This window comes from Rhinopithecus roxellana, chromosome 22 (assembly GCF_007565055.1).
Source record: "Rhinopithecus roxellana isolate Shanxi Qingling chromosome 22, ASM756505v1, whole genome shotgun sequence".
NCBI classification, from domain to species: domain Eukaryota; kingdom Metazoa; phylum Chordata; class Mammalia; order Primates; family Cercopithecidae; genus Rhinopithecus; species Rhinopithecus roxellana.
The window spans coordinates 6748885-6760051 of record NC_044570.1 but is presented as its reverse complement, the minus strand read 5'-3'; the positions used below and the strand labels follow the sequence as shown (position 1 = coordinate 6760051).

Genomic DNA, 11167 nt, shown 5'->3' with positions numbered 1-11167 from the left:
GGAGGCTGAGGCAGGAGAATGGCGTGCACCCGGGAGGCGGAGCTTGCAATGAGCTGAGATCCAGCCACAGCACTTCAGCCTGGGTGACAGAACGAGACTCCGTCTCAAAAAAAAAAAAAAACAAAAAACAAAAACACACACACACACAAATAGCCGGGCGAGGTGGCGGGAGCCTGTAGTCCCAGGTACTTGGGAGGCTGAGGCAGGGAAAGGCGTGAACCCGGGTGGCGGAGCTTGCAATGAGCTGAGATCCGGCCACAGCACTCCAGCCTGGGTGACAGAGCGCAACTCAGTCTCAAAAGAAAAACACACACACACACACACACACACACACACACAAAACTACCCGGGTGAGGTGGCGGGTGCCTGTAGTCCCAGCTACTCGGGAGGCTGAGGAAGGAGAATGGCGTGAACCCGGGAGGCCGAGCTTGTAGTGAGCTGAGATCCGGCCACAGCACTCCAGCCTGGGTGACAGAGCGAGACTACGTCTCAAAAGAAACACACACACACACACACACACACACAGACACACACACACACACAAAACTAGCTGGACGTGGTGGCGGGCGCCTGTAGTCCCAGCTACTCTGGAGGCTGAAGCAGGAGAATGGCGTGAACCCGGGAGGCGGAGCTTGCAATGAGCTGAGATCCGGCCACAGCACTCCAGCCTGGGTGACAGAGCCAGACTCCGTCTAAAAAAAAAAGAAAAACACACACCCACAAACCTAGCCGGGCGAGGTGGCCGGCGCCTGTAGTCCCAGCTACTCGGGAGGCTGAGGCAGGAGAATGGCATGAACCCGGGAGACGGAGCTTGCAATGAGCTGAGATCCGGCCACAGCACTCCAGCCTGGGTGACAGAGCGAGACTCCGTCTCAAACACACACACACACACACACACACACACAGACACACACACACACACACACACACACACAAAACTAGCCGGGCGAGATGGCGGGCGCCTGTAGTCCCAGCTACTCGGGAGGCTGAGGCAGGAGAATGGCGTGAACCCGGGAGGCGGAGCTTGCAGTGAGCTGAGATCAGGCCACAGCACTCCAGCCTGGGCGACAGAGCGACACTCCGGTCTCAAAAAAAAGTAGAAAAAGAAAAAGAAGAAAAAAAAAAAAGAAAACTGGTGCACGGGCAGCAGGTGACTGGACACCCCAGAGCAGGCCCGCCCCCCAGCAACGTGGATCCTGAGGCCAGACACCCAGGTGGTAAAGTCAGGCAATCAGCCCGCCAGGAGCAGCTCAGTTTCATCCGTGTGGGTACAGTGTGCCCAGCGCCAGGGCCCAGGATCTAAAGAGATGTCCAAGAGGAGCCAGGTAGGCTGTGCACTTGGCGACCCTGATTCCATCTAAGGGAAGCTCCACCATCCCGCGTCAGTGCCAGATCTGCAGCTCCAAACCGCCCGTGGGGCACTGGCAGCGGTGAGGGCGGGTGGGGAAAGCAGCAACCCCTGACTCTCCATGCCTTTTCCAGTACAGGACACTAGCCACACAGACTCTAGGGCCAGAGCCTCAGCGTGAAGCCAGGCCATCCGCGAAGCCACTCCGGTGGCTGCGGAGTGCCCTTGCCAGCACCCGATCTCCCTCCCAGGAGAAGAGGGGCAGGCGGCAAGGCCATACTAATCCTCCTTCTCAGGCCCGGCTGGCTGTGCGCCTAGGATCCTGGGGCCGCCCAGGAGAGCCCAGGAGAACCCGCGAGCCCAGTGGCGCCAGCCTGGAGCTGCAGCCCCACCTGTCCGCGAGCGCAGCCAGGGAGCGGCTTCCGGGAGCCGGGCGACAACGGCGGTGCAGGCGCGCGCCCAATGGCTTTACCAGGCTCACTCGGTCTGAGAGGTCGGAGGCTGCGAGTGCAGCTGCTGAAGGCTGTGGTGGACCGGGCTGGATCTGGAATTTTGGAATACCTTAAAGATTTGGATATTAGCCCTTTGTCAGATGAGTAGGTTGCAAAAATTTTCTCCCATTCTGTAGGTTGCCTGTTCACTCTGATGGTAGTTTCTTTTGCTGTGCAAAAGCTCTTTAGCAAACAAATATACGAGAAAAAAACAAACAACCCCATCAAAAAGTGGGGAAAGGATATGAACAGACATTTCTCAAAAGAAGATATTCATACAGCCAACAGACACATGAAAAAATGCTCATCATCACTGGCCATCAGAGAAATGCAAATCAAAACCACAATGAGATACCATCTCACACCAGTTAGAATGGCAATCATTAAGAAGTCAGGAAACAACAGGTGTTGGAGAGGATGTGGAGAAATAGGAACACTTTTACACTGTTGGTGGGATTGTAAACTAGTTCAACCATTATGGAAAACAGTATGGCAATTCCTCAAGGATCTAGAACTAGATGTACCATATGACCCTGCCATCCCACTACTGGGCATATACCCAAAGGATTATAAATTAGTCTACTACAAAGACACATGCACACGTATGTTTATTGCGGCACTATTCACAATAGCAAAGACTTGGAATCAACCCAAATGTCCATCTGTGACAGACTGGATTAAGAAAATGTGGCACATATACACCATGGAATACTATGCAGCCATAAAAAAGGATGAGTTTGGGTCCTTTGTAGGGACATGGATGCAGCTGGAAACCATCATTCTTAGCAAACTATCACAAGAAGAGAAAACCAAACACCGCATGTTCTCACTCATAGGTGGGAACTGAACAATGAGATCACTTGGACTCGGGAAGGGGAACATCACACACTGGGGTCTATCATGGGGAGGGGGGAGGAGGGAGGGATTGCATTGGGGAGTTATACATGATATAAATGATGAATTGATGGGTGCTGACGAGTTGATGGGTGCAGCACACCAACATGGCATAAGTATACATATGTAACAAACCTGCACGTTATGCACATGTACCCTAGAACTTAAAGTATAATAAAAAAAAAAGATTTGGGATCGGAGACTGGGGTTTGCATCGCGGATTTGGGGTTGGATCGGGACTTGGGGTTGGATTTCGGACTGGGTCGGCAGGGAGGGATCGGGGGTGGTGAAAAGGTGACAGGGAGCTGCCCCTACTCAAGATCCGGTCGGTGGTTGGGGGTCTGAGAAGAAGTCACTACCATGAAGTTGTTCGGCTTCGGGAGCCGCAGGGGCCAGAAGGTCCTGGGCTCCACAGACCACGTCTACACGGGTTCAGGGTACCGAATCCGGGACTCCGAACTGCAGAAGATCCACAGGGCGGCTGTCAAGGGCGACGCCGCGAAAGTGGAGGGCTGCCTGGCGCGCAGGAGCGGAGACCTGGATGCCTTGGACAAACAGCACAGGTAGCGGGGGGCGCTCAGTCCGGGGTGGGAGGGTGTCCCCAGGCCCGGCTTCCCCGCAGCCCCTGGGACGGGGCCTTGGAGGGCGCCGGGCACCCTCCCAGCGGCGAAGCCAAATGGATCCCTCAGCTGTTTTCCATCCCTCATAATTCCCTGGCTGGAGCAGCTGGAGAATTTGAGTGATTTAACTCACAAATCACTGTTGTGTGTGTTTTGAGATGTTGCCCTACAGTTTCCTAAAAAGTCCTCTTGCTCTTGTAGAACTGCTCTACATTTGGCCTGTGCCAGTGGCCATGCGAAAGTGGTAACTCTCCTGATTAACAGAAAGTGCCAGATTGATATCTGTGACAAAGAAAACAGGACACCTTTGATACAGGTATATTAGAGCCAACTCTTTTAGCCTGACATGGATTTGATTTACATATATAGAATTAAAATGAATTGATCTCATTTAAATGTAACTAGTTGGTGAAACCTGTGGAATGTGTATTTTGAATTCTTAGAATTTACAATCTGTTTCTTGGTCTAATACGGACAGGCTGTCCATTGCCAGGAAGAGGCTTGTGCCGTTATTTTGCTGGAACATGGTGCCAATCCAAACCTTAAGGATATCTACGGCAACACTGCTCTCCATTATGCTGTGTACAAGGAGAGCACCTCACTGGCAGAAAAACTGCTTTCCCATGGTGCAAATATTGAAGCACTGGACAAGGTATAGATCAATCAACTTTCTTTCCAAAATATTTGTTTTAACATTGACATAGGTAAGGGTCAATTTTTTTTTATATTTGGACGCTCAACCATTACCTGAATGCAAATGTAAATTATTTTCAAATAACTTAATTGTGTAAGATTTTGTTTTAAATATTGATACTTTTAAAGAAGCATTCAAGGGCACAGCTTTATAAAATGCACTTTGGAAAATATCTGTGAATTTGTTAAAGATAAAACCTTTTCAACTTATTTTCTATGCAGGGTTATTCTTTTTTTCTTTTTTTCTTAATTAGTGTAAAACAACACAGGAAAGGAAATGTGCCCTGGAAATAGGCTTTATTTTAAAACTCAAACAAAACTAAAGCAACTTACAATAAATGGACATGTTGCTGCTGCTGCTAATTTTCTGAAAAACTGACGTATCATTTCTCAGGGAAAAATGGGAAGGGAAAAGGAGAGCAATCAGAAATACACAGGTCACTTGGAAATTAGGTAATGAAGGAAAATGCGAGGAAGAGTTTTTGTTGTTGTTGTTGTTGTTTTTAGTTTGTTGTTCTTCCAGTTTATGTGTTGAGACAAGGTGCTCTTTAGCTTTGGGTCTAATAATTTTTGGTTTGAAAAAGAGAGTGAGTGAGTTGCAACTTGCCTAGAGATTAATTTTAGGAGGACTCTGAGGAAACCAGATTGGCAGTGAATATGTGGTGATGAAGTGAGAAAAACTTCAGCAGAAGCTGGAACAAATTATTAACTGACTTATTGCCCATCCTGGCAGAAACTGCCACTTAGATAAGCGTCTAAAGACTCCTCTCAAATCGAGAATGTCTTGGTGGAAAAGTGGGAGATAAGGAGCTTATACATAGCAAAATCAAGTGGAATTTTGAGTTTACTTGTCCCTGTTCTAGCCATACCCAGGGAAATTAACTGGAGTTTTAATAAATGAGTCTATCTCTTACTCTTTTATCTTTTTGGTCACATCTCTGACTGATAAAGGGCATTAGCCATGTGGGTGAGAGATGTGACTGAAGTGATTGTCTGCTGCACTAATTCTCAGAATTGGGCATTACGGTTACCTGAGGACATTTTGTTAAAAATCTACAACTGTAGTCTTTCGCCTGAAGATTTTGATGTAATAGACCTAATAAGGCCTGAACATGTTTAAAAATGGTTTCTTGAAGCTGGGCACAGTGGCATGTTCCTGTAGTTCCAGCTTGAGTCTGAGAGTTTGAATCCAGCTTGAGAAACATAGTGAGACTCTTGTCTCTAACAACACTTGTAGCAAAAGGAAAAAAAAAAAAAAAAGAAAGAAAACCTTCAAGGTTCAGATACACTCCTGATTAAGAATCCCAGAATAGATAAGTGCAATATATAAATTTCTGTATCTCAAAAATGTAAGAAATCTCTAGAAGACTTGGCATTTGATAGGTGCCACATCCTTCAAAATTCTCCTGTTTGATGATATTACCCTGACTTATCTGTCTTTCTCCACATCTGTGACTGGGAAGTGAAAGGAAATATTGGCAATATCTCTCAGCTGACAGAATAACACCATTCCTTCCATCCACGAATCATTCACTACCATTCAGATAGTCTTTAGAAATGTGCGTGTGGGGAATCTTTCAATAAGCAGAGGCTGACCCTGTCAGGATTTGATGTCCCTTTGTCACCATGCAGGTGATTATGTGTCAGCAAGTGTTCGTTACAAGTTGGGCTTTCTCAATTAGAATAGTAGCAAATCCTAAACTCCTTTTTTAGTTGAAATTGTATTATGAACTATCTCAGTATGTTTGTTAGTTGTATAGAGCTTTATCATAACCAAAATGTCAGTTTTAAACACTGAAATCCATGAAGTTAATAAGAATACAAATAGGAATTCTTTTAATAATGTAGTTTTAGCAGTCCTATGAACCAATGATCTATTTGGTTAATAATCTGGGAAAATTATATACAAACATTTTAAATGAATAAATGTTGGAAAAAATTCTTGAAGCAGGTATTATGAGTCTTTTTAGCGATTTTTATTATCTATGAATACCTCATATTTTGATAAAACATATGATACTAGAGAAAGAAAATACTTTACATGCAAATACTTGGATTATACACAACCATTTCATAACGCATTTATAGTAAATCTAAAAACACAGGGGCTATATTCTAATGTGGTACACAGATTTGTTTGTTTGCCTCTATAAGTTGAATCAACATGTAAAATTTAGAAGACTTGTGTAGAAATCTGGACTTCAGGCTTATCCTAAAAAGTCAAATCTGGTGTCTCCTGAGTTTCTATCACTGTTTGATCTGCTGTGCAGAGATTGCCCCTTTATAGAAGGCGTGTATTCTCCAGTTTGCTATTGTGCCCACCTCAGTACTTCCCTTACTCTGGGAACCTTCCTTTGTCCTTGTAAGTATTTGAGTTTACAACTCCTATGTTATAGTACATTTTGACAAAGATTTCAAGATTTTTAAGTCAGTGTGTAGATTTGTTTATAATATATAGTCTATGGAGTATGTAAATCCCTCTGTTATGGAGTTGAATTTTAGAATTTAGAAGTTTTTAAAACTCCTTTTCTTTATATATACCAGAAATAATTATCTGCCCATAAGAATGCCTAGAAGCTGGTTATAGTTGGATAATTTATGAATATTGCAGATATTGTATCTTTGTCCTCAGCACCCTACTTTAAAAATGCAAGTGACTCACTGGTTTTATTATGCCAGAAATAATTCATATGGATCAGTATGAGAACTTTTATTGATAAGCCATTAAGTTGTTATTTCAGATTCATATTTTGCCTAAAATGAAAAATAATTTTAAATAGCCATTTAAGTGGAAGCCAATAAAAATGGATTTAAAAAGTAGAGCTGCATTAGTGTCCTGGGATTACCATTATAATTGAGAATAGTATTCTTACTGAGCTTTGGTTTTTCAAATATTTGTTCTTAAGTTTTTTAAACCTGTCTCTCTTACACAGAACATACTGAGCTTTCTAACAGTAAAGATAAAAATCTATTCTCTTGTATTAGGAAAAAAACCATGGACTATTTCTAAGGCAAATAAGTGCATTTGAAGCCAATCTCTCTTAATTCAGAGTTCATTTCCATAGTGACCCCTTTGGAGCAGGAGTGCCTGACGTTGGCGTCTGGTATCCTGACACCATTGATAGAAGTGAATCAAGCAAGTTTGTACCACCCAGAGGAATCATCCACCTGTATTGGGAAGCTCTGGCAACTGTTTCTCTGAAACTCTTAATTGCTCAAATGTTAATGTTTGCCACAAATAGTATTGTGAAATGGGGATTAGGTAAAATTCAAGAGAGTTCTTGATTATTGGATGTAAAATACAATTTTGCAATTCTTCTCAAATGCAGGTCACGGAGTCTTTCTCTTGGGGTATTATACTTCTGGTAAAGCAAATATTCTTTGGAATATAGTTTAAGAAACACTGCTTTAGAGATAATAATTTATTTCATTAATTTCTGTAAAAAACTTAAAATATTTGCTACTATGTCTTAGGGTTTTGGGCTATAGAGACAAAAGTTACAGCCCTTGCCCTCAAGAAGCTCTTGGTTTCAGAGGGAAACAATGAAATGATTACAATGTAGCATGCTAAGTGCTGTGATCAAAGCAAGGATTCTTGGGACTGGTAAATGTTTACAGTGAATTTTGGCAATGACCACAGTTAATCCTGGGAGACAGAGGAGGGTTGTTTGCAAGGCAAAGAGCAGCACATCAGAAAGCACAGAGGAGTGAGAAGGAAGGGACTGCTTTTCATTTACTTCCTTTCTATTTTGTATGTTGAAGTTCAAAGAATCCTAGAGAAGATTTTCAGTTCAGTTGATAAATATGTAATTTTGTGAATTATTAATTTTTTCTGCTGTCTTATAGGACAATAATACTCCACTTTTATTCGCTATTATTTGCAAGAAAGAGAAAATGGTGGAATTTCTATTGAAAAACAAAGCAAGCGTACATGCCATTGATAGGCTGAGACGGTACAGTAGTTCTTTTTTTAAAAATAAAAGTCTGCGTATTCTAGAGTGGTAATAGTCACTCAAGTCAGAAATATTAATAAGATTAGTGTAATTATTGGCATACAGTGAAAAATGTCACCACAAATAATCAGGTAGACCACAAATATTTAGACTGAGTCACATAAAGAAGAGTGTATAGTAGGATTAATCTTCTCTCATAAGATTCGTTATTTATAATTGGATGTTTTTGGTACTGTAATCTTTTATTAGCTAAAGGGTTTTGTATTAGTTTTATTAATTTCTTTTTGAGATGGAGTCTAGCTCTGTTGCCAGGCTGGAGTGCAGTGGTGTGATCTTGGCTCACTGCAACCTCCACCTCCCAGGTTCAAGCGATTCTCCTGCCTCAGCCTCCCAAGTAGCTGGGACTTCACGTGTGTGCCAGCATGCCTAGCTAATTTCTGTATTTTTAGTAAAGGCAGGATTTCACCATGTTGGCCAGGATGGTCTCGATCTCTTGACCTCATGATCTGTTCTCCTTGACTTCCCAGAGTGCTGCGATTACAGGCAAGAGTCACTGCACCTGGCAGTTTTTTTAATTTTTAAAATGTGGACTTTTAGTTTATGACTACTGCTATTGTCATTATTATTGTTGTTGTCGTTGTTGTTGTTGTTGTTGTTTTCAGCCTGCAGATAACTCTTATCTGACCCCTAGCTGATTAGAATTATAATATATCAGAGTAGGAAAGCAATGGGGAAATCTTCATCTAAATCTTTGCCTACTTTAGATGACTGACCTCAGCACAGTTTCTTGGCCATCAGAGGACTATAAGTTAGCAACTTGTATTATGTCATATGTCAGTGGGACAAGAGGCTTCCCTGTTGTCCCTTTCTTTTAGCCTTGGTGATAATTTACAAAGATGAACACTTGAGCCCCTAGATGCTTATAGACCTGAGCTAGTACATGCAAATGGTTATTACGTCTACACTGACAGATGGATATGAAATTGGTAAAGTGTATCAAACTAACTGTTTAAAAAGTCTTTATTAAAGTTCTTGAGTGGAGTTATTTCTTTGTTATTTTAGAACAGCCCTCATGCTTGCTGTGTACTGTGACTCACCAGCTATTGTCAACATCCTTCTTAAGCAAAATATTAATGTCTTCACTCAAGACACGCATGGAAAAGATGCAGAAGATTATGCTATTTCTCGTCATTTGACAAAGTAAGTGTTTATGTCAAAAGACCAGTTGATACTAAATTGAAGTTTAAAATAATTGCAACTACTCCCTCTTATACATTAGGTAAGAGTTCATAGTTTGGTTCAGATGGTTTGAAATAGCAATGAGTTAGTCTACTTTTAGCCAGAAATCAAGCAGCAGCCTAGATTAGTTCGAAGTAGAGTGCAAGATTTTTTCAGGAGTTTTAAGACCTTTATCCCCAGTGATCTCAGTGTTGTCCATTTTATTCTAAGTATAATCCCCATGCATGGGATAAAAAGAGCCACATCTTTGATTTCTTTTCCTTTCCTTTCTTTTTTTATTTTTCTTTTCCCTTCTTCTTCTTCTTCTTCTCCTTTTCTTCAACTTCTTTCTTCTTCTTCTTCTTCTTCTTCTTCTTCTTCTTCTTCTTCTTCTTCTTCTTCTTCTTCTTCTTCTTCTTCCTATTATTATTATTATTATTATTATTATTATTATCATTTTGTAGAGACAAGGTCTCACTCTGTTGCCCTGGCTGGTCTTGAACTCCTGAGCTCAAGTAATCCTCCTGCCTCTTCCTCTCAAAATGCTAGCCACCATGCCTGGCCGGACTTTTCTAATTAGTTATTGGGTCTTGAAATGTCCAATTTAGCAGAAAATCTTGTATTGTCCCCTTGGGCTGTCTCCTGTGTCTTCCTTCTTTGAATTTCCAAGAAGCTAAGGGGTTCCCTAAGTTCAAGGAAGACAATCTTTCTTTACAAGTCAGAAGAACGGGAAAAAAGGCCGTTCCGATCATTCTGTTGTTTCCATGGACTCGCTTGCTGTTTAGCTGCCATTCTAACCCATCCTGCAATCTGATAATGATTGACCTTTGCCACCAGGATGCCTTCACTGATGCAGACCCCCTAGTTTTCATGGTGCTTCATATATAGAGTTCAAAGCTATGGTGTTTATTAGTTTATGTACTTATGGTCAGTCGTTGTTCCCAGCACCCTGCTCTGCCAGCTAGGCCTCCTAGCTTTAGCTACACAAATACTGAGAAAGTTGATGCCTGCCCTACACTAAAAATCTTATTTGGAGCCCACCTCTTAGCTAGACTTAGCCTGGACCTTCATGGTATGTTATCCTTTGAAAGCCATGTTTGTCTTTTCTTTAACCACTATTAGTTGGGATTGTTCTCCACAGTCAGGGATGTTCAAATAATGTTGCAGGGAGATCAGAGTTCCCTTTCCCTTTTGCTATCAGATCTGTACCTTGAGGCTTTTTATATCCTGTGCAGCAGCTTTGGTTAGATAGCAGAAGGTTCCTTGTTATCTTTTCACCGAGTAGTGAGATTAAACTTGCAGTTGGCCCCTCTAGCAATGTGTCTCTATAATCATGAAAATCTCTTGGGCTACTCGCAGCTCTTCCTCAAGTTTTCAATATATTTTAAAATTCTACCTCACAGGAAGTCATTCAATAAAATTCTCAGAATCTAAAGTAAGTGAGTTGGATTTACCAGAGCTAAGCCTCATCTGTGACTCATGAGTATTTGTGTATCAAACAGGGCTCTGTGCTTGTTTCTGCAGCACATATTTTAAAATTGGATCAATACAGAGCAGATAAGCATGGCTGCTGCCTGGGGATGGCACACAGATTCAGAAAGCATTCCATATTTTGCATAGTCCCAGGAAGGTCATTTGACTGTTTGTTGAGTAGCTCCTAGGAAGCAGTGTGAGTGAAACCAAAACAGGAGACACCCAATATTGAAATTGTGATTATCACTATGAAAATATTGATGTCCAGTGATCTCTGAAAGGAGAACAGAGCTGAGTAATAATTAGGGGATGTTACATGTTGTTAGTACATGTCTTGGAAGTGAGAAAATGTCCACTTGCCTTTCCTTCATGGAACCGAAAAACAATCACAGCAGGGTTCTGTCTTGTCTGTTAGTTGGAGAGGACCGTGGAGATCCAGCATCCTAGCATGGATCTGCTGTCTCAGAGTTTGAGGAG

General features: G+C 42.3%; 1 protein-coding gene and 1 non-coding gene across 2 annotated transcripts; both read left to right on the top strand.

Annotated features, from left to right (window-relative positions):
• Positions 1-3068: 3068 nt before the first annotated feature.
• Positions 3069-4011, top strand: LOC115895654 (putative ankyrin repeat domain-containing protein 20A5). Its single transcript, XM_030926309.1, has 3 exons — positions 3069-3296; positions 3555-3669; positions 3832-4011. Exons 1-3 carry the CDS (start codon positions 3094-3096, stop codon positions 4009-4011), a joined length of 498 nt encoding a protein of 165 aa, XP_030782169.1. The 5' UTR covers positions 3069-3093.
• Positions 4012-10725: 6714 nt separating this feature from the next.
• On the top strand, positions 10726-10832 carry LOC115895690. The gene has a single exon (XR_004055834.1). It is a non-coding gene; the product is annotated as a U6 spliceosomal RNA (small nuclear RNA).
• The last annotated feature ends 335 nt before the right edge of the window (positions 10833-11167 follow it).

Coding starts and splice junctions, on each gene's coding strand:
- LOC115895654 (XM_030926309.1), top strand. CDS start 3,094: ATGAAGTTGTTCGGCTTCGGGAGCCGCAGGGGCCAGAAGGTCCTGGGC. Junction 3,297..3,554: donor GCCTTGGACAAACAGCACAG/GTAGCGGGGGGC, acceptor TTGCTCTTGTAG/AACTGCTCTACATTTGGCCT. Junction 3,670..3,831: donor ACAGGACACCTTTGATACAG/GTATATTAGAGC, acceptor TAATACGGACAG/GCTGTCCATTGCCAGGAAGA.